Source organism: Theropithecus gelada, chromosome X, assembly GCF_003255815.1.
Source record: "Theropithecus gelada isolate Dixy chromosome X, Tgel_1.0, whole genome shotgun sequence".
Classification (NCBI taxonomy): domain Eukaryota; kingdom Metazoa; phylum Chordata; class Mammalia; order Primates; family Cercopithecidae; genus Theropithecus; species Theropithecus gelada.
Genome location: NC_037689.1, coordinates 148005949 through 148028568, shown reverse-complemented (window position 1 = coordinate 148028568; position 22620 = coordinate 148005949). Strand labels below are relative to the sequence as shown.

The following is a 22620-nucleotide window of genomic DNA, read 5'->3' as shown; positions in this document are numbered from 1 at the left end:
CCAGTTTCTGTTCCTGTAGTTGTCTACTGCCTGCCAGGGACTCTGCCTTCCTAGCCACAACTACCAAGGGAAGGATGTGGTGACCATACCAGTGGCTGCTGACATCTCCTGCCATGGGAAGCATAATTGTCTCCAGCAGCCACCCCCTTGGAACCATCACTGTTGCTGCACTTGGCCTGGGCTGTACTCCCCGCCAATGACTGAACATGGTGAGCATAGTAATGCAGGCCCACTTCTGCGAGGAGCAGGACTCCTCCAGTAGGTGACTTTGGCTCAAGGACTCTCTATTGGCCTGGTTGAGCTTTTCCTGAACTGTGCTACTGTCTGAGACTCTTTTTACCCAATCCTCCTTCTGGCCCCAGTTGTCACAGACCACCTGCATTGTGGTCTGAGTCTCTCCCCACCTTCTCTTGCTCTTCCCTGTTTATCTTTCACAGGCATTTCCCCCAATACATTCCTTGAATGTCTAACCCAATACTGGTGCCTGACTTTTGGCAGACCTAAGCAGACACAAAGGAGCACTTGGTTACCTAGCAATTCTTCCTGCCACAAACATCAAGGGAACCCTTTTTCCTTCACCCCTCTGCCACATCCCACATTGCCCTAGTGAACAACCTCAGAGAGTGCTGTTGTGTAATATTAGGCTGGTGCAAAAGTAATTGCGGTTTTTACCATTTAAAAGTAATGGCAAAAACCGCAATTACTTTCGCACCTACCTAGTATTTGTGTTCCCCCAAATTCATATGTTGAAATCTAATCCACAATATGATGTTATTAGGAGGCAAGGCCTTGAGGAGGTGATTAGATGATGGGGTGGAGCGCTCCTGAATGAGATTAGTGCCCTTATAAGAAAAAGCCCAAGGAAGCTACCTTGACTCTTCCATCATATGAGAATGCAGCAAGAAGGCACCATCTACTAATCAGGAAGAGAGCTCTCACCAGACACTGAATCTGCCAATGTCTTGATCTTAAAGTTCCCAGCCTCCAGAACTGTGCACAATGCATTTCCATTGTCTCTAAGCCACCCAGTCTATGGTATTTTGTCATAGCAGCCTGAACTGACTAAGACAGTGAGCCACATGAGAAGTACCCCATCCCCTCCCTTAAGCACTTGGCTCACAGATCAGTGAGTTCATTTCTGCCTGAGTTTTATTGTTATTCTGTAGATTTCTTGGGCTAGATATATTTTTCTGTTATTTTCCTTCTTCACCTCAGTCATGAATTGGTTGTTTTAAAAAAGACAATGTAAGTCATGGGGAAACTCCGGACAACTCTACTCTCCTAGGGTTCCTGATAAGAGGGGATTCAGTTGAGTCCTCTGATGGTCTCTACCTGCCAAAGTCCAGCAGCCCTGAGCAAACATGCTGCTCGTGCCCTGTAGAAAAGGTTCTGGTGTCCCACCATACTTCTCTCTCCCTCATGAAGGGCTTGCAACCCAGCAAATGGATGGCTTATATGGGTCTGTTTCAAAGGAAGAAGAGCCAGCTCTGGGAAGCACAACGATGAGCATAAGCATAACCTACTACTGTGCCTGGGAAAGCAGACAACTTTTTTGATGTATGACTATCTAATGAGAATGGAATCCATCAATTACCTTAAACTTAGGCATAGTCTTCAAATTCAACATTTGTGGGATATACTTTTAGTCAGTTTGTATACTTTATTTGTAATAAATAATCTGGCTTCTCTAAAGAAATTATTTTAAGTGTTTGGTTTGGTTTGATTTAACGGTAAAACTATATCAGTGGCAGAGAATTATAGCAATGGTGATAAACTATAGAATATAATAAATTCATATTCTATTCCTACATTTGAAGCTGCCTGCAGATGCGTTCAAGATGCAGCCAGAAGTCAGGAGACTCAGGCTATTATTTGGGGCCCATCATTTTACAGCCTTGCTGGACTCCCACTTTCTCAGGGGAAAAATGTGGTGTTCATCCAGATTAGCTCTCCAGGCCCTGTTGAATTGGGCACTCTGTAAGCTGGAGGATCTTCTATTGTCTTCACCTAACTATCTATCAACAACCCGAATGGGCATGGGGGAAGAGGGAGCTGGGCATTGACTCAAGGGGCTGTTGTCTGAAGAAGAAAGGCCCAGGGTGTCTGGTAGAGAGATACCTTGGGCCCGGAAGGCACCAGATTCCCAGAGAGGTAAGGCGGAGGGCCATGAAAAAGTTGGCTGTAGATGCCAGGGACTCTGGGACTCTCCAGTTGTGTGTTTGTGTCTTCCGAAGACTTGTGTTTCATTCCTTTGGAGCGTGCATAATCATACATTGTGGGATGTGTTATATAGATTGCTCAATAGTTCACCACTGTAATAAAATACTATGACTGGAATCTGCCCCCAGTCTGCCTTTGATAGCACTTGTGCAACACACATTTACTGAGCATTTACAGTGATCCAGGACCTGTGTTGTGAAAACATCGATGGACAAGGCAGATATGGTCCTTGCCCTTTTAGAGCTGGCACATTCACGTAATGGTGGAGCATGTCAGTGAAGATTTTTAATAAAGGCTGGTAAGTGCTATGAAGGAACATTGCAGGGCACTAGAGAACAAATAACAGGAGAACCTGACCTAGGCTGGGGTGGGGCGTTGGTTAGAGGAGGCTTCTCAGAGGAAATTGGGTTTAAGCTGTGACCTGAGGATGAATAGATGTTGGCCAGGTGAGGGGCCCTGGGGAAGAAAATTGGCAAAGTTCCCAGACCAACTTGATCTATGTCACAGCTTCACCCAGTGCCACTCCTATTCTAAGACCCGGTGAATACCCAGGTCACATAGGGAGAATGCTTGCAAAATGTAGCCTAAGGATCCAGGATTTCCTTGGGAAAAGAGCTGTTTTCTGCAGTCAAGTGGAATCATTCCACAGACCGCTGTGCTGTAGTAGATGGGGTTGGGGAGGATGGAAAAGCCTTTATCTTTCTGTTTCTAATTTCTTCGACTCCAGAAAATTCACTTTCCTGAAGCTCTAAGGTGTTCTTCACTTTCAGCCTCAATTGTTGAAAATTAGATTACAAACTAAAGCAGGAACTCCATGATATTTAAGTCGTTCATACAGTAGAGTTGGATGTGTCCCATTTATAAAACAATCCATCATAAGTCAGTATAGAGCAGAAGAGATAGCTAAGAAAAATCCCTGAGTCCTAAATGTCAGAATCAGAAGGGCCCGTAACGATAATCTACATTAGAGGTTCTCAAAGTGGAGGGGCAGGGGTGTCCTTGTACTAGCAGCAGCAGCAGCAGCAGCAGCTCCTGGAAATCTATTACAAATGCAAATTCCAGGGCCCCACCCATATCTATGGAGTCAGAAACTCGGGATGGAACCCAGTAATCTGCATTTTAACAAGCTCTCCAGGCCACATTCCAATGTGAGAATCACTAGCTTAATCCAATCCTCTCATTATACAGAATAGGAAACTGAATCTCAGAGATGCATGGACCACCTGACCCCTGGTCAAGCCTTGCTACCACTGTCCAGCAGGATGTGATATGGATGATGGATCAGTGACCCCCGTGTGCTGCTTTCCAACTTCCTCTTTCCCAATTGAAGTATTTTTTTTCTTTTTATTGCACTCTTACTTTCTATGCCAAGGTGAGCATGGTGGCCAGCAGTCCCTGAGACATGAAGAGCTATATACTGACCAAGTTCAGAGGATGACACATCACCTAGGGTTTCTGGATTGGAGTTGGATCCCTTTGGGAAAGGGGTAAATAGGTTTTCCCTAAGAGTGGGCATTTTGGGAGGTGTATGCATGGGAAGGAAGGTGTGTATGAATGAGGATGGCCAAGAGGTTGATTGCAACAAATACTGTTGGTTGCCAGCACTAAGTCTTCCTTCTCTTGACACCTTCCCCCATTTTCATTTAGGCAGCTTCATTTGGTCCATACCACCTCCATGCTTAGGGGAAACTTGGCTCCACACAAGGTTCTGGAGGGGGACACTCAGCTGACATGAAGCAGCATAGTAGGCTAGTAGGCATCTGATCCATTCACACTAAAAAGCATGAAATTCGGGGGGCTTCTGGGAAAGAAGCTTCCTGGCTCTTCTGACAGAGATTCTAGAAGACATTCTCCTGCTCTCTGAATGGGGCAGGAGGAAATTTGTAGCCTCTGTAGTTGCTGGCGCTATCGTGTGTCCACAAGAGGGAGCCAGCCTTAGGATGAGGCTCATGCTACGAAAGGCAGAGTAGACAGCCAGAAAGAAACAGCATCTTTGATGACACTGAGGAACTGTTGATTCAAACCAACCCTGAAGTCTGCCCAACCGCTGGACTTTAACTTTCAGGAATCAGTAAGTCCCCTTTATTGTTTAAGCCAGTGTGAACTGCGCTGTCTGCTAATTGGGACTGAATACATTCCAACTGATAATCTGGCCTGGCCTCTCAGACCCCTGAGTTCATGAGGTCTGCTTTATACCGCCAGTCTCACATTAGAAAACACCCAATTTTTAATGATGAAGCTTAGGGCCTGCCGAACCCTGCTCAGCCTTGAGTCATGTTCTTTTATCTACAGACCAGTTCATTTACAGAGAGAAATCTAACACACCTGAACCATCTGTACAATGCACTCTAGCAAATACATTCAGTATGGATCAAATACCACAATCCTGGGCTCTTCATTCACATCTGAAGTGTGGTACTCAAGCTCTTCAATATGCATTAGTTGAATGTGATACACATTTTAGATACTATAGACTAGCTTAACAACATTAAGAATTTCTGGATCATATTCAATTCTGATGTAAACTAGAATATGTACTTTGTGGATTTCTGTGAAGAAAATAATTGATGATTTAAAATGGAATTCATCTATAGAAAACAGGCAATGCTAGCTCCTAAAAGCAATTATTGGCATCCAACTCCTGAATTTTTAAATCCCTTAAAAAGTCCAAGAACATACCAGAAAGTCAAGATTTGGTTTCAAAGGTAGTAACTCTAAACAAAAAAAATTAAAAGCCTGTAAAAGGTATTGCTGGGTAGGATGGTGACGGCTCTAGAAACAATTGTGAGAGCTCATTCTCTTTCTCAATTCCTAGTCTAATATTGTTTTAAAAACTTTATATAACAAGAGAGTGAGAAATAGACACAAATCAAGTTCAGGGTTACAGAGCAATGCCTACCCTTCAGGAACCTCTTCTCTGGGGGAAATTTCTGAGTTGGAGTTGGCTTGGACAATCAGCTTGGGCAGGACAGATGGGGGATGTGGCTGCTACCCTTGCAAGTGGGATGTAGGGGAACAGGAATAAAGTAGATTGCTTGGAAAAGAGGAGTAGATATCTAGCTTTCCTCTCTACTGAGACAAATGTACCTGGAGCATTCAATCAGTTTAGCAGAGCCTTACTTACCCAGAGACCCTCACTCCAATGCTCTGTGATGAGTTCAGAGGCCAGTAGCCAAGATAGGGGCAAAGAATTGGGGGAAGGAGGGAGAGTTAGTGGGAACATCACAGTTGTCTTCAAATCTCTAAAGGGCTCTTAAACCTTGGGGGATCATATTGTACTAGAATGTTGATGAACCTCAAGGTTTGTAATCTGTCTCAAAAGTGGGTCATGGAGGATTCTAAACTCTAAACTGGATGTCAATCTAGCTCTGACAAATCACAATGCAGACTTTTTGTTTGCAGCAGGGACTTGAAGTCTTTTAAGTTCCTGAGACCACGTCACCATTCAGAAAGCCAACTTACACAATTTTATTAATGAATGAGTCCTTGGTTGTAATCTTGCCTCTTGCAGTGCAGAATAACTACAGGGCTTGGAAGAGTGGTTCTGCCCACCAGCTGCTATGGAACAAGCTGGGCAGAATAGATCTATATGATTCCAGATCTATATAAATGCACAGGGAATTGACATGGTCAAGGCCACTGCCAGAGGCTGCACTTTCAACCCCATTCTGCTTCTTTGATCTGTATCAATCTTGAACTAGGGCAATTCATAGAGCATAAGGGAGTCAGGAGACCTTTCTGGGTAGGTGGGTGGGGGAAAGGGCCTCCTTGTGATGTAGTTATTCTTCCAAAGCAGACATTTCCAAATTAAAAGTCAACAAAGCAAACAAAAGAATAAAGGAAATGAATAATATGGCGGTCAAAATGATAAGAACAAATAAAAACAAAAACCTAAAAAGATAATTCTCACAAAGAATGTAGAATCTGTGATCATGAGCTAGTAAAATAAACCTCTTTTTTTTTTTGGTTTTAAACCAGTAGTGGGAGCTTATTCACATACTATCAAGTTTTCTTATAAGTTACATTTAAGCCTACCAGGAGAACATATGCTTAACAGCCTTCCAAAAACGTTCACTTTGCACTGTGCTAGTCATGAAGAAATAGCAGAGTTACAAACACACTGTGTGTAAGTGAAGACCACTCACTGCTCTCAGAACTGACCAAAATTGATTGGCTTATGTTAGGAATATTACCACCACCCCAAAGTGGTATGAATGAATCTTAACCGGGGAAAAGTAATAAAATGAGTGGCCTGAATTTCTAAATTAGCTGGTTTTGGCTTTTTTTTTTTTTTTTTTTTACCATGTGCTGCTGTCACTGTGGTATGTGAAATGGCAGCCAGAAGTTTTGTTTTGTCCTTGTAAATTGCATTAAATGATGGCAACAACAACAGCAGAAACAACAGAACAACCAGTGCAAATTACCACTGGCGGTATAAAATTGTGCATTTGTTGGAAGTTGAAGAAATCACATGTTTTCAGACATTGCACAAGTGCTATAGAAGGACAAGAAGCTTAACTGGACCAGAGAAATGCATCATGGTCATTGGGCAAATGAGCCCTACATGCAGATGCAAAGTTCTCCCTTCTGCCCAGAGCAAGAATATCAGGCCTCCAAGCCTTGAAGACAGACAGTGTCTATCAATAATTCCTCTAAAATGCTCAAAACAGTTTCTGAAACTTAGCATTCTGCAAAGGCTAGCAGATACAGCTCATTCATTGGTTCATTCCCCGCTATGTTCTACTCATTCCTTTCAAGGATCATTCAGCTCACATCTACAGAGCTAAAGAAGACATCTTCCTATGCCTGAGGAGTTTACTACCAAGTAGAGAAGCAGACAACTCTGAGTCACAAAGAACTCTGATGAAGAAGTGGACATCACCACACCCTGTAAGGCAGAAACCAGAGATCTTGTGAGCTGGAGCATGAGCAGGGACACAATGACCAGGTGTGAACTTTCTAAAAGTCATTTTGGCATTGGTCAGAGGCGTCCTACTTTGTGTACCAGTGTCAAGGCCTTAGGAGCTGGTTCTCCCTGTAGTTGAGATCTGTAACCTTTTTCAGAACTCTATTCCAAGGCCTAACACTTGCCCCAGAGGGACAGTTTGCACAGAAAGCCAGTCAGAGATGGCGAGTTACTAACATCATTCTGTTGGCTCCTGTATTACTCAGCAAACTGTGAGTCATCCCGGTGTTTCCAGACTTGCAGATATACCAGAGAGCTAATGAAGCAAGTGGGTTTCTTATCCCATTCAGAGGCAGAGATAATGTCCGTTCTTGTTTACAGTCACTTCTTTGTTTCCCCCACCTACGTATTATCATTTCTCCAAAATGTCAAGAGAGGCACAGCCATTATGCTCAATTTTCCAGGAAAGTTATTTCTGGTTATGTCTGTGCATTTAACAAACATGCATCTCAGTAAGACATACAAAAAACCCAGATGGCCCATACAACATGATGAGTGGACGTGCAGTAAATACTGCTCTTACCAGGGATGGAAAATGAACAGTTCAGCTTGCTGCTTCTTTTAGATTGTACACTAATATTATTGCAAAATAAAAGACTGCTTTTGATTAGGAGAGGACTAGCAAGTGTTTTAAAACTGCAGCCTTTACTTTTTCATTGTGGCAAAAAATATGTATAGCATAAAATGTACCATTTTAACAATTTTTAAGTGTGCAATTCAGTGGCATTAAGTACACTCACAGTGTTGTGCAACTATCACCACCATCCATCTCCAGAACTTTTTCATTTTCCTATACCGAAACTCTGTCCCCATTAAACATGCACTCCTAATTTCCTCCCTCCCCTAGCCCCTGTCACTCACACTTCTGTTGTCTTTCTCCATGAATTGGACTACTCTAGGGACCTCACATGAGTGGAATGACACAGTATTTGTCCTTTGGTGGCTGGCTTATTTCACTTAGCCTAATGCCTTCAAGGATCATCCATGTTATAGCACATGTCAGAATTTCCTTCCTTTTTAAGGCTGAATAATAGTCTATTGTATGGGCATGCTGCATTTTATTTATTTATTCACCAGCTGATGGACATTTGGGTTGTTTCTCTCTTTTGGCTATTGTGAACAAAACTGCTATGAACAGACAATTGGTTGAGCCCCTGCTTTCAATTCTTTCTTTCTATTATTTTTTTTACTTTTTGAGATGGGGTTTCACTATGTCACCGAGGCTGGAGTGGAGGGCAGTGATCACAGCTCACTGCAGCTTCGACCTCCTGGTCTCAAGCAATCCTCCCACCTCAGCCTCCAGAGTAGCTGAAACTGCAGGCATGCGCCACCATGCTTGGTTAATTTTTGTAATTTTTCGTAGAAGTGAGATCTCACTATGTTGCCCAGGCTGGCATTGAACTCCCGACCTCAAGTGATCCTCTGACCTCAGTTTCTCAAAGTGCTGCGATTACAGGTGTGAGCCACTGTGTCCAACCTTGCTTTCAATTCTTTTAGGCATATACCCAGAAGTGGAATCACTGGATCATATGGTATTTCTATGTGTATTTTTTGAGGAACTGTCATGCTTTTTTCCACAGTGGCTGTACTATTTCACATTCCCACCAACAATGCACAAGGGTTCTAATTTCTCCACATCCTCACCATCACTTGTTATTTTCTCTCTCTGTGTATATGTGTTTATAATAACCATCCCAATGGGTGTCAAAATTTTGGTGTTTAAAGATGTGAAACTAGAAAGCTGTAGTGGAGTGCATTGTCTGTTCACATTTTCCAGAGCTCATCTTTGAAAGGATTGCCAGATAAAGGGAAAGGGTCATGGAATCATTCCCAGTTATTCCCACTCAGGGATGGGTGAGGGCCTCCCACATCGTTCAAAGCTTTGTCACATGGAAATAAATGATCTTTAATCACAATTGCAAATGAGGAGTCTACCTTCATCTGTTGGTCTGCTGAGCCAGCTGGCCTTGACAAATTCTCTTCATGGGCCACCCCGACATGGGCCTGCAGAATAATATGCGTCTCCACAGCTACGCTCACCTCCTCTGCTCAAAACTGGAGGATGGCTGGATTTGGTAGCATGCTACAGGGGAAAAAGCTGGCCAGAACCTGAGCCTTTAGCTGCAAATTGAAAGCTCCCAAAAGCAAAGCAAGAGTTGGGATAATTTCTGGCGAAGTAGAGCTATGCATCTTTCAGGCCCTGAAGGCCACCTTTAGCCCAGGACTATATATATAATGTCCTGGAGCACCCACTTTTATTTTTCCTGTGCACCCAGCTCCAATAACCCAACCAAGGCCTGGGGCTCTGTGCTTTTCATCTGAGTCCTAGCTGCACAGTACTAACAAACTTGGTTCACATGGGGTAAAGGAGAACACATCAAAGAAATGGATGAATGCTGACCCTTTATTCCACTCTCTATCTTAGAAGCTGTTGCTGAGATGAGAGTTAAGAGTCAGCTGTCTGAAGATACCTGCAAAGGTGAGCCTGTGGGTGAGGTGGGGTGATTTCTTTGGGTCTTTCTGCTGCTTTTGGCTTTCAACAACCTTACTGCTTTGGATGGGTGCAACCGACATGATAAACACTCATCTAGCAAAAAACACAACACGATAAAACAAAAACAGTGTTTGTCACTGTAGGCAAAATAACAAAATGAGATAAAATCCCAGACTGTTTCAACTCCTGGGAAAAAGCAGAAACTCTTTCTTCTGGGTCTGGGAGCAGGGTGCTTTAAATGTAACCAGCATTCTACCCTCTGCTGTCCCCTTCAAGCTAAAAAGCAGCCAGGTCAGGGCCCACATAGTTGTTTTACAGGGCAGGCCCAGATGGTGGGATTTGTCAATCCCTAAGGGACAGAACAGGCTAAAAGTACAAATAGACTCAGGAAAGGATTCCATAAATCCACGATATGGGACCATGAGTGGATCTGAGAGACGGAAGCTGGGGAAGGCACAGGACGGGGAGGGGAGGGTGCAGTCGAGCCCTCTGAGTACTCATCCTTTGCTCACCTGGATGGATCACATCTTTGATACCCCTTGTCGCTCTGCACCATCTACTCCTGCACTCAGTGACAGTGCTGGCTGTAGGTGTTAGGGCCACAGGTGAATGGAGCAAGTCTACTGTGAGTTTCTTCTGCTCTAGATCTTGTTTACATTTTGCGAACTTTTCACCTGGGGACATAGTAGTAGTAGAACAACAGCACTTCTCTTTCATGTTTGTTGCGTGCACAAAACTGGACTGCTCGCTCCATGTGGTGTTCTGTGTTTTGGGTTTGTAGGTATTCATAAGGAGATACAGCTTAAAGCAGCGTGACACAATGATTTATTTCTGTCCTCTTACGTTCTTTGAAAAGCACAATGAGATTCCTTGCTTTGCTTTATAGTGACAAATAAGTAGATTGTCTTAATTAACTTAGCATAAAATAATTTGTACACTTCATTTTTAAACGGGCTCATTTTGGGTATCCCAACTTCAGCAAGTTTCCTTGTTTCTCTTCAGGTATGTTAAGACAAAACAAACAAAAAACAAAACAAAAAACTTGACAGGAGGTTTCTGAAATGATGGCCTCTTCAGCGTTCATAAGCCAGTTACTAAGCAATGAAAAAATTCTATTGATCTCTATTACTGATGCATCTTTAGTGGGCGGCTTTGTGCATCCCCATAAGTTTTGGGGTTGACCACACAAACTGATGGCTCATTCCTCTGGGGGCACAATGTGAAGTCACCTTCATTTGAAAGTGTCATCTCACTTATTCTTCAGCTTTTAATAGAAAAAAAAGTTGACATTTAAAAGGTTAGCATTTAACAAGCAGTACATTTTAAATTTCCGCTTTTTGAAAAAGAAAAATAGCTTTGAGGTGGAGGATCACTAATGGCTCTTAGAAACCGAAAAAGAAACTGAAAAAAAATTTTTTTTTTTTTTTGATTCTTGGTAAGATTAATACCAAGTTCTAAGCCTGTGTTTCCCAAATTCAGCAGCCCATGTGGTTTCATTTCCTGGCAATTTAGAGTGGTTAAAACAAAACATTTTCAACACTGAGATATCAGTCCCCGAATTTTCAAAATGCATGTTACACGGTGTCTAATCATAGTTCCACACAAAGCAGCTAAGAAAAGGTTCCCCGAAACCAAACAGCTCTTTGCAGCTTAATTTAGAAAGAATGGTAAAACTAAGCTTGTATGTACCGTCATGTTTAAATACAAAATAAGAATACTCATTCAGGAAAACATTTCCGTGTCTGCCAGAGAATATGAACAGGGCGGGCCCCGGCTCTGACCCACGGGCTCTTTGAAATCTGACTGTCTGGTTTCCAATCCTTTATCTGGCAAGTGGAGGCCCTTCCTTAGTTATCATTTGACTGGTGGACAACACAGAGCTTCCTCTAGAGGCTTCTGTTCTTGCATTTTAGCAGGACTAACCTTTGAAATAAAATCTGTGATGTTTCTTGCCAGAATTAGTAAAAGACAAAATTTCTCTGAGAACACGGCCAGCAGTATTGCTCTCCCCCAAGCCTTACTCTCAAAACGAGAGAGGAATGCAGGGAAGTGAGGGAGGGAGAAGACCTTTAAGTCCAAAGTGACAGGCCTTTCCTCGAAAATATGTGGTGGATCTGATTTTGGGGTGCAGGTCATGTATTTTAGTAATATAATAATTACTTTTTAAAAAATGTTAATGAGTGATTCTGAGACTAGGAAAAGGTTCACTTGCCGTCTCTGCCTCTCCTGACTTTAGTTGTAAATGGAGCAGATGTAACTTTGATCAGAATAGGAAATTCTCTTGGCCTCACTAACATGGTTTGTTCATTTTTGTTTTCAATGAAAAGTCATGGTTCAAACATGAAGAATTTAATTTGCAGAGCTAATTGAGACAGCAGTAATTAAAGGTTATGCCCCACTGAGTGGGCTAGTGTAGCCTTGGAAGTTCAAACCAATAGGAATCTTGGATTTCTGCAAAGATTCTTTTTGGAGGCTTTGGGAGTGAGAGTGAGTGGTGGAGAAGGACGGAAAGGAGAGGAGAGAGGGGAGGTATCCCCTCAGGATACCTGTGCACCATGACTATGCAGGACCAGCGTTCCTTCCTGGCCACTCATGTACATGCTCTCTGCCCTGTTCATTGTCGCTGTGCATTGACAGTAAGCCATCTGCCTGAGTCTTGAAATGTCAGGCACCCCTGAGCCTGTTGCAAGCAGCTGAGGTCAGATCCACGCTGGCTGCAAGTGGAACTTAGCTCCTCCTTCCCCCTCCTCTCTGCCCACCTAAAGTCGAGCTGTGGTTGCATTTGTTATTCAGCATCCACGTAACTCCTAGAAGTTCAGCTGGCTGTGCTTAGAGGGAAGAGAAGACAACATTCTCCCCTACCCATGGTCAGGGGCACTCAGGAAACCACAGCCTGACTTGGCGGCTCTACTTCCTTCTGGAGTCACCAACCTGTGTCTGCTGCCTTGGCTGCTCCTCAGCCACCTGGCAAATGTCTTCCTTAATGCCCCTACTCTGGAGCTGTCCGTGAGCATGCAGCCCCAGAGGGACTGAACTCCCCCTGCCCTTTCTCTCCAAGTCACCGTCCACCTCTGGAGGTCAGAGAGGAGCCTGGATGCTGAGCCGAGGCTGACTCATTCCATTGGGTTACTGGTGTTCTGAGTTTCAGGAACTTTCCTGAGAGTGACAGCTAATATCAATGGAGCATAATTGTGTACCAGGCCCTATACCAAGCGCTGTCACCTCATCTCATTTAATCCTCACAGCAGCCCCATGAGATAGATATACTAGTTATTTCCATTTTACAGACCAAAGCATGGAGAGGATAAATCGCTTGCCCCATGGAAAAGGTGGCAGAACTGGGGTTTGGACCCAAGTGATCCAAAGTCTAAGCTTTCTTTTTTTTTTTATTTTTTTATTTTTATTTTTTTTTTTTTTTGAGACGGAGTCTCGCTGTGTCACCCAGGCTGGAGTGCAGTGGCGCGATCTCGGCTCACTGCAAGCTCCGCCTCCCGGGTTTACGCCATTCTCCTGCCTCAGCCTCCGAGTAGCTGGGACTACAGGCGCCCGCCACCACGCCCGGCTAGTTTTTTTTTTTTGTATTTTAGTAGAGACGGGGTTTCACCATGTTAGCCAGGATGGTCTCGATCTCCTGACCTCGTGATCCACCCTCCTCGGCCTCCCAAAGTGCTGGGATTACAGGGTTGAGCCACCGCGCCCGGCCCAGTCTAAGCTTTCTTAAACTTGGCCTTGAGCCCAGCCCCAGGGCCTGTCCCCTGCCAAGGCCCCAGGGTAAGGCCCCCATGTCCCCCCCCCCGTGCCGTCTATCTTCAGGCCCTGGGTGCTGGAAGTACTGCACTTTGGAGGGCTCAGTCTACCAGGGGTGAGAGAGGCCACAGGTGGGGACAGTGGGGGGCTTTCCAAAGGCCCCACTTTAGATGGAGCTGCCCAGATCCTCTTCATAGGCCCAACCCCTCAGAAAGGGAAGATGGCGAGTTTACTGCCTCTGCAATTGCCCAATATTCACGACTGCCTAAGTTAAAGCTTATCCTTAAGATAGAAAGCATATCAGACCCAGTAGGGGCTTAATCCAGCCTTCTCTAAGACAGGTTTGATTCCCCCTTCTCTACCCTCTCCATATTTGTCAAAACAACATCATGTGCCTCCTTGGTCTATTTCTCCACAGCTGCCCTCTTCCCCCTGTGCTGCACAGCCTGCCTCAAGGATCAGATTCCAGGCTTTTTTTTTGTTCTTATTCCAACTGGCCTCCATCCACATCCCTCCTCCCCATGAAACCGCACTCCCAGCTCTGCAGATCTGAGTGGGGCTCAAATGCACGTGCACTGAGGGCACTCCGGCCAGAGGCTGCCTCTTGCTATCCCCACTCTTCCACAGTTCAACTCCCATCTCCTTGACAGACTTGTCTTTGTCTTTGAGTAAATGTAAGATCTGTTCTGCAGTCGTGAATAGTGAAACTGAAGTAAGTCCTAACCCTGATTTTTGCAATACACCAAGGTATCTCCAGTAATCTTCAGGGAGAAGGGACATCAGATGATGCAAACAAAATTCATTTTGCCTCAGTCTGATTAAACATCAAGATCTATCACCCAGCCTGGAGGGAGGGTGGGGAATTTGGGGTCATTAAAATCTCACAAACCAGCGCTGGGTGTTGCAACTCCATAAAGGGTTAAAGATCCCTCCCTTAATAATTCCAGGTCCACATCCTGTATCTAGTAATTTCAAGTCCAAGAAGCTCTGAAAGCCAATTTTACTTTTGTAAATTTGATGCCAAATTTTATGTGGGGGCACATAAAAGTTGGGTGGGGCACATAAAAGTTGGGGGCAAAAGTTGACTCTGGACTTCCTTAAATATTCATTTTTCTTTGCAAAAGTAATGAAATGCTGCTTCAGATTACACTGGAGGGTTGTGTGACATTTGGTATTTGTACCACATTACCTTCCCAAAGTCCCAAATGTCCTGAATTTGGAAATTCATCAGGCCCCAGAGGTTTCAGGTCCAAGCCCACAAGGCTGCACTAGCCCTGGCTGAGCCTGTAGTGTGTGCTGGGCACCATTCTAAGCAGTTTCAAGTTAGCATCTCCTTTGCCTTCCTAATGCCCTATGTGAAGGGGACTATTCCTTTCCCCATTTTCAGCTGAGGCTCAGGGGTTGAGTAACATTGCTCATGGGACCTGAATCAGTCAACATCTGTAGCCAGACTTGAACTTCAGTTCTGTCTGCCTCCAGTGCCCTTGCTTGCTCAACCTCCCATGCTAAACAGCTGCCCCAAAGTCATGTGGCATTGCCTTTTACCTTACGTGGACGTGAATGGTGCACTGAAATTGAATAGTTCACTCAACTGATAAAGCAAAATCCCCCAAGTAGAGAGATGCTGGTCTGTACATAAAAATGAGCTCCTATACAGAAGGCTGGATTTGGCTTTTCAGCTTACTCAAGCGTTTGTGTCTCATCTCACATTTAGAAATAACTCCTTTAGAAAAATAAGATCTAGGCCAGATGCGGTGGTTCATGCTTGTAATCCCAGTGCTTTGGGAGGCTGAGGTGGGGGGATCACTTGAGCCCAGGAGTCTGAGACCAGACTGGGCAATAGAGTGAGACCCTGCCTGTAAAGAAACAAACAAACAAACAGACAAAAACCAAAAAAGCCCCCACCCCCCGCACAAAACCTCAAAGATCCAGATTCAAATGAATGTCCAGTTTTTCCATGGTAACCATTATCATCCATGCCAAATGCAACAGGTTAGTAAATGCCATATAATAGGTAATTAGTGTTCCTGAGGCTCAGCTTGAGCATCAGTAAAACTTGGGAAGTTTGCATAGCCTGCTGGAAGTGAGAAACATGTTCTTCCCCACCACTGAGGCCACCATCTGTCCTGCAGCGGTCCCAGCTCTTGCCTCAAACACTCGCTTTTTTCTTTATTTTTTTTCTCTCCCCTGGAAGAATGACCAGGGCTGAGTTCTTAGGTCTTAGAGTTAATGGGGAGAGGCCATAAGAAGAAACAGAAGGATTGTTGAGACCCCCAGCTTGGAGGCCTGGAAGAATACCAGGTAGAGAACAGAGTGCTAGGGAAAGGAGTAGAGTGAGAGTGCCGGAGAGTTCAAGAAAGAGCAAAGTGAGATCCCCAGTCTGCAAGGCAGGGATGGCCCTTGGCCCTTTTCCCTTTCCCATCAGGCTGGGAGTTGTCCAGGAGGGTCAGGGCCTACAGCAAAAGGAGCCCACAAGGCTCAGAGGCTGCACAACTCCTATCAATCTCATGGTGGGTACAGGGTCTGGAGAGAGCGTGGCTTGTGTCTGTCCTGCCACAGCTACTGGTTTTTAGAACCACATCTTAGTCCCATGAAACAGATCTGGGAGCACCGGGTCAGGAGGTAGAGTCATCATGACAGCAAACCCCTTGTCAGTGCATACTTTATGCCAGGCCCTGTTCAAAGTGCTTTAGATGTATTAACACACTTAATCCTCAGACAACCTATCATCACCTTCATTTGTAGAGGAGGAAGCAGTTAAGAGGTGACAGTGGAAACACAAGTCTCCAGAGGCAGTGCCCCATGCATGGGAGTATGAGTGTGGGCTCTGTAGCCAGATTGCCTGCTCTGGCCCCAACTTGCTGTGTGACTGTGGGCAACTTTGGTCACTTCTCTGTGCCTTTTCCCCCAACTCCCAAGAGAATGGTAACAGCCCCTGCCTCTGAGGATTAAAATGAGAGGAGGCAGGTGAAGCACCAGGTCCCATGCCTGGCCCCTGGGCACAAGCCAGCACAGGCTGGAAAGGCAGCTCTTGGTGGCAATAGCATTTCCCATTTGGGGACCCAGCTTCTTGTCTCTGCTGGCAAAGGTTGCTTGCCCCCTTTATTGTGCTCCTAGCCCCAGAGAACTTGACTGCTTGGTCTTTCTTCTCAACTACTTTCTCCAGCCCCACCTACGTAATTGGTTGAGTATGATTTGCATGACCCCAATCATTGAGAATTCTCCCTCTGAGCCAGCTGATCCAGCTCTGGGACAACGCAATCAGTCCACAAAAAATGTACCCAATTGAAGACAAAACAAAACAGAAAGGCTCACAATGTTAGATGGTGACACGTCTCCAGGCTGTGGATCTTGCCTGCTAGTGAAAGAGTTCCCGTGTTGATGCTGGGGCTTCACCGAGCTAGCTGCAGAAGTCCATGCAAACAGATGGCAACAGCCCTATAATAAAATCAAACCAAAGTGCTCCTGAACTGCAGACCAGGGCCCGAGCCCCAGGTAGCCTGCTGTGTCCTATGTGCTTTGCCTGTCTCCACACCGCTTCCCCGGCCACCCTCATGGGAGCTCTGCTTGCCGTATGGTCTATCAAACGACCAACTCTCTGGTGTCAAGCACTCTGCATGGTTATGCTCCCGGAAACCTGGTTGGAAAAGACACAACCTCTATACTCTAGGGGTTGCCACAGAGCTCTTGAATAAGAGGTCAGCCCCTGACAGGTGCTTCCCTTGGGCCAGGTCTCTGGCCAAGCACTTTATGATATCTCCTCCTTGATCATTCTCCAGAAGAGGGAGGCACAGTGGGAAATGGAAGTACTGAGGACAGTCACGGAAAAGCTTCCTGGAGGGGATGGTGCCTGAGCCCTAAGGAGCTGCAGGTGTTGGATAGGAGAGAAAATGTGGGAAGGGATGACCAGGCCCATGGAATGGCCCTGGAGTAAAGGCTGAGACCAGATAGCATGGACCAAGTGCTGCAGGCACTTCTGGGTAATAGAAACAAAGTGCAAGGCAGGGCCTGATGGATGCTGAAGGGCCCAGGAGGCTGGTGGGGCCAGCTTATGGGCCTCTGGGGACATCTGAGCAAGTGTAAAACATGATCAGGTCACTGTTTTAGCAAGACGACTCATAGAGCAATGGATGGTTTATTGGGAGAGACCAGTTAAGGGTCAACTGTACGAGTTCAGATAAAGAATCAAGAGGACCTGAACTTGGGCAAGGATGAGAGGAATGGGAAGGAGGGATGGTAGATGGCGACTGAGTATTCTGTGTAGGCACACATGTGACCTGGCCCCACTGAGCCCTGCCTCCTGGTATTTACACCCTCATGCAATCTCCTCTGGCTTACATCTAATGAATAGAATACAGCAAAAGTGGTGGGATGTTACTTTCCAGACTAGATCATAGAGACTGTGACTTCTGACGTGCTGGCACTATCCCTCCTGCCTCTCCCCCCATTACCCTGCTTCACTGGCACACTCTCTCATGCTCACTCAGATGAAGCCAGCTGCCATGATGTGAGATGCTCTGTGAAGAGGCCATGTGGCAAGGAACCGAGGGAGGCCTCTGGCCAATAGCTCATGAGAAACCGAGGCCTCAGTCCAACAACCTGCAAGGAACTGCTTCCTGCCAGCAACCACGTGAGTGGGCTTGGAAGCAGATCTTTCCCCATTGAGCCTTGAGATGACTGCAGGCTTAGGAGATACTCAGTCAGAAGACTCAGTGAAACCATGCCAGGATTCCTAACACCCAGAAATCAGGATGTGGGGTAACGTATGCATAAGGTTTGAAGCTGGTGCTTGGGGTAATTTGTTATGCAGCCACAGATAACTAATACAGGCAGGGGTCACAGCAATGAAAACTGGGAACTGTGATAGACACAACCCAGGTGGAGTCAGCTGCATTTCATGATTGAAAAGCCTGGAGGAGATGATGGAGGGTCAGAAGTCAAAAGTAAATTCAAGAAGAGCACAGGCTCTGGAGTGAGACTACCTGGCTTCAAGTTCCTGCTCTGTCCCTTGCGAACTATGTGACTCTGGGCAAGTCTTTCAACTCTCTGAGCCTCAGTTTCTTCATTTGTAAAATGGAGATGATAAGAGTGACTACCTTACAAATACCTGTCTTTTTCCTTTCACGACCTGCCTGAGTGTCCAGCACAGTGACAAACGGCATGCTGAGGTTGCTCAGCAAAAGTTTGCTGTGGCATTTCTAGAAGGCTTAGTGTTCATCATTCTGCCAGCAGGGATAAGATTTAAATGCTTCAGTGCAATTTCCTTACATCTTAAGAAGGATTCACTAGTCTTTCTACATGGCCCAGTGCAGGGAAGGCATTTCTGTATTCGGACTTGTCCCACCTGGCTCCTTCCACCGGGAGCACGTTGTGGGTGCAGCTTTCCTTCCAGGGAAGTTACGTGACCTGAACAGGCACTGAAACCATAACCTTGGCCTTATTAACACTGTGCTTTTAACCACACAGGATTAGCTGACTTCAGTAGACTTTTTCAGAATCATTTCCACTCTCAGAGAGAACTATAGCCTGCATTTACCCACCAGAGCCAGATATTGGCAGCATGAAACACAGTTGTTATTTCCAAAACCAAAGAACACAGCCAGATATGAGATTGTTTTACCTGTCTGGGCAGAGCAGGCATGGAATCTGAGGCCACTGATCGCTGAAAACGCTGGGGTTGCTGCATCATCTGCTGCAGAAGGAATGATGAATGGTCAGGTTGCTGCTGCTGTTGCTGCTGCTGCTGCTGCAGCTGCAAGGTGGCAGTGGCTGTGGAGGAGGCAGTGGCTGAAGAGGCCTGTGTTGGTGTCGGCTGCTGCAGGTAGTGGAGCAGGGAAGGCTGCCTAGAGGTGGCAGGCATGGAGGGCATCTTCTGGGGACCCGGCTCAGAAACAAAATGGGACAAGGGCTTGGTGTTGCCAAAAGTAAATGGCTCTGTGGCTCCTGGGCTGGAGCTTGCCATCCCCTGCTGCATGATCATGCTCAGGGTTTTGGATGAGTTGCTGTTCATGGGCTTAAAGATCGCATTTGCTTGCTGCTGCTGCTGCTGTTGCTGTTGCTGCTGCTGCTGCTGCTGGCTTAGAAGATTACTGGTGGGAGTGAGGCTTCGGATCAGGGAGCACTGTGGGGTGAAGGACTGCTGTGGCAAGCCTGGGCTGGAGAGCTTCTCTGGGCGATAGGGTGGGGAAGGCCCAGGGTTGCTGGCGGGCAGAGCAGACATCAGGTGTCCTTGAGGGGTTTTGATAGTAGAGGACACGAGGTTGGCAAGAAGGGAGCTCTGAGGGCCGAACTGCGGCTGTTGAGTGAGAGCAGGGCTGGGGAGCTTCTCAGGAGCATAGGGCATGGTGGGCCCCAGGGCAGCATTGCTGCTGGACGTCATGCTTGACAGTAAGGCATTGGGAGAGCCTCGGAGAGTGCTGCCCGACAAAGTATTGGACGACATGCAGGACACCATAAGGCTCTGGGGGCTGAATGGTGGGGGTGGTGGCGGCAGTGGTGGTGGTGGTGGGTGTGGTGATGGCACCAGGCGGTAAGGTGGAGAGAGTCCTGGAGGAGGCAGACCAGACCAACTGGGGGTGGGCCCTTGCGGCTTCGTAGCAGACCCCTGCTTGCTGGCTGCCAGTGCCTTCAGCTGGTGGGCGTGATGCCACTGAGGCACTGGTAAGGGGGGCAGAGCAACAGGGAGCATAGCCTGGACCTGGCTCTTGGACTGTGCCATTGAAGAACTCGGTGACACTATCTGCTTACTGGTGGAAGGAATCGAATAGCTGATCCCTGTGGAGGACGGGATCTGAAGTGACATGCCAGTAACGTGGCTGCAACTAGAAGCAAACTCCTTGCTGGAAGCCAGGCTCTCCAAGTGTGACATCTGAACTGAAGGCTTGGGAGTTGTGCTTAGGGTTGCCTGGGGATGATCTAAAACCAGTGGCTCTTCTGGCTTCGTCCCCAGTATCTTCTCAAGATCTAGCTCGTTCGGAGAAGGGTCTTGAATTTTGGTGAGCTCCTCTAGCAGCTCTTGAAGCTCCTGGTCTACAGCCGGCACGCTGTTGATTTTCTCATAGTAAGGAACTGCAGGCCCTTTCAGTCCCACTTCTGTAGTCTGTGGTACCACAAATGGTGAGCCCATGATGTTGCCATTCATAGGGTTATTCTCGAGCAGTAACGACTGGCCAGCCACTCCCATAGCCGCAGGGCTAGGATTCATTGTCAATGGAGGGACCGGCAGCTCTGCACAGGCAGTACCAGGATGGGCGCCTGGGCCCATTGCAAGGGTGACATCTTCAAGGCAAGGCCTCTTAATTTTATTAGGGTAGCCCCCATCAGCCATGTCTGGAAACTGGAAGTGGTCTTCTTCTTGTCTCCTCTTAACAGTTCCCTGTGAATGGAAGAGAAGAGAAGAGGAAAGGAGAAGGGAAGAGAGGTGAGACACACACACACACACACACACACAGAGAGAGAGAGAGAGAGAGAGGAATTTTTATAAAGGCTTGGCACATTAAAGCTAATGAACAGGAAACGTGCATGATAAAACAGACCTCTCAGTTTAAAGACTTATAGTTGTGAAAACTATAAAATACAGCCTGTCTTTGGAACCATAGTGCTTATTTCTTCATTACTATGTTTCATTTAAACTGTCTAATTACATTTCAAATAAGGCATTATGTTGTCTGTATACTAAAACGGGATAGAACATTATGCAAAGGGTAATCTGCCCACTTCAAGGAGAATTCAATGAAACTATGCAGAAGTTACTAAATGAACCATGTGGCCAAAGGCAGGCATTGGAGAGAAAACTAGAAGTAGCTAAATAGTTTTAATTCTTTTTTTTTTTTTTTTTTTTGAGACGGAGTCTCGCTCTGTGGCCCAGGCTGGAGTGCAGTGGCCGGATCTCAGCTCACTGCAAGCTCCGCCTCCCGGGTTCACGCCATTCTCCTGCCTCAGCCTCCGGAGTAGCTGGGACTACAGGCGCCCGTCACCTCGCCCGGCTAGTTTTATTGTATTTTTTAGTAGAGACGGGGTTTCACTGTGTTAGCCAGGATGGTCTCGATCTCCTGACCTCGTGATCCGCCCGTCTCGGTCTCCCAAAGTGCTGGGATTACAGGCTTGAGCCACCGCACCCGGCCAATAGTTTTAATTCTTACCTATCTACAGACACATACATTTTAACAAAGGAATACCATAGTATAGACTTGAACTTTTAGGTTGCCTTCTTGTCTTGGTTAAATGCATCAGGCTGCAGTGGTAAAATAGAATACAACAGAGCCCTTACAGGAAAGAAGTAGATCTGGATGTGTTTTCTTGGGGAGCTGTTTAAAATACTGTTTTGGGGAAAGCACAAGTTTCAGAACAGTCATTGTAGGCATCGTATTCGTTGTTCCATTTATTTTTACACACACACACACACACACACACACTGTTATGTGTACACAAAAATAATTTGGAAGGACCTATACCCAACAATTTGGAGTGGTCATTTATTTGGGATGACTGGCAATTCCCTTTCTATTCTTTTCACTTCTGCTTGTTTGTCTTTAACGAGAAGGACTCGTAATCCAAAAATTTAGTATAAAGTTATCTAAATAAGAAATTCTCCTCTGAAGATGCATCCTCAGGTTGGGGAGATATCAAACAATGAGAAAAGGTCCCAATCTGGGATCTGAACCTCAGGGGAGCTGCCCACCCTTTATAGAAGCACAGCCTGCAAACTCACTAGCAATGTGAGACTTCCTACTCTTCATGGCTTCATACAGTTATCCATCGCGTTGTGTTAATAATCATGACCTGTATGTTAGCAGGTAACCGGGAAAGGAAGTGGGGGCAAAGGAGTATGTGCAGGAATGATCAAAATAAGGAAAGGAAGAGAGGGATCTGGAAACCACCTGAATGCCGATAAGTGAACAGGTAGAATTCTTTTAAAGCTTTTTTCACCCCTACAAAATAACTCTTTTTCAGCTTTGGAAGTTTCACTAGGACATACAGTACTCATCCTCTGATGTCACCTTAAGTTTGGCTCTTCTGGTTTGATGAGCTTGTAGCCCACTAGGAGCTCAAGGCATGCATGGGGTCACTTGCCAGCACGATGGGGGGCATGACTGTCATGGCCAAGTGAACATCAAAGTAGATCCCCAGGGCTGTATGTCTCAGGCCTTGCTGCACATCAGAATCACTTAGAAACATCCACATTCCTGGGCCC

At 46.0% G+C, this 22620-nt stretch overlaps 1 protein-coding gene across 1 annotated transcript in view; it reads right to left on the bottom strand.

The window, feature by feature from the left end:
* Positions 1-22620, bottom strand: part of MAMLD1 (mastermind like domain containing 1) — a 146849-nt gene that overhangs the window by 23675 nt on the left and 100554 nt on the right. The window contains exon 5 of the mRNA XM_025372601.1: positions 19048-20802. Within this exon, the coding sequence (XP_025228386.1) occupies positions 19048-20802 (1755 nt within the window). The remainder of the gene's footprint in view (positions 1-19047; positions 20803-22620) is intronic.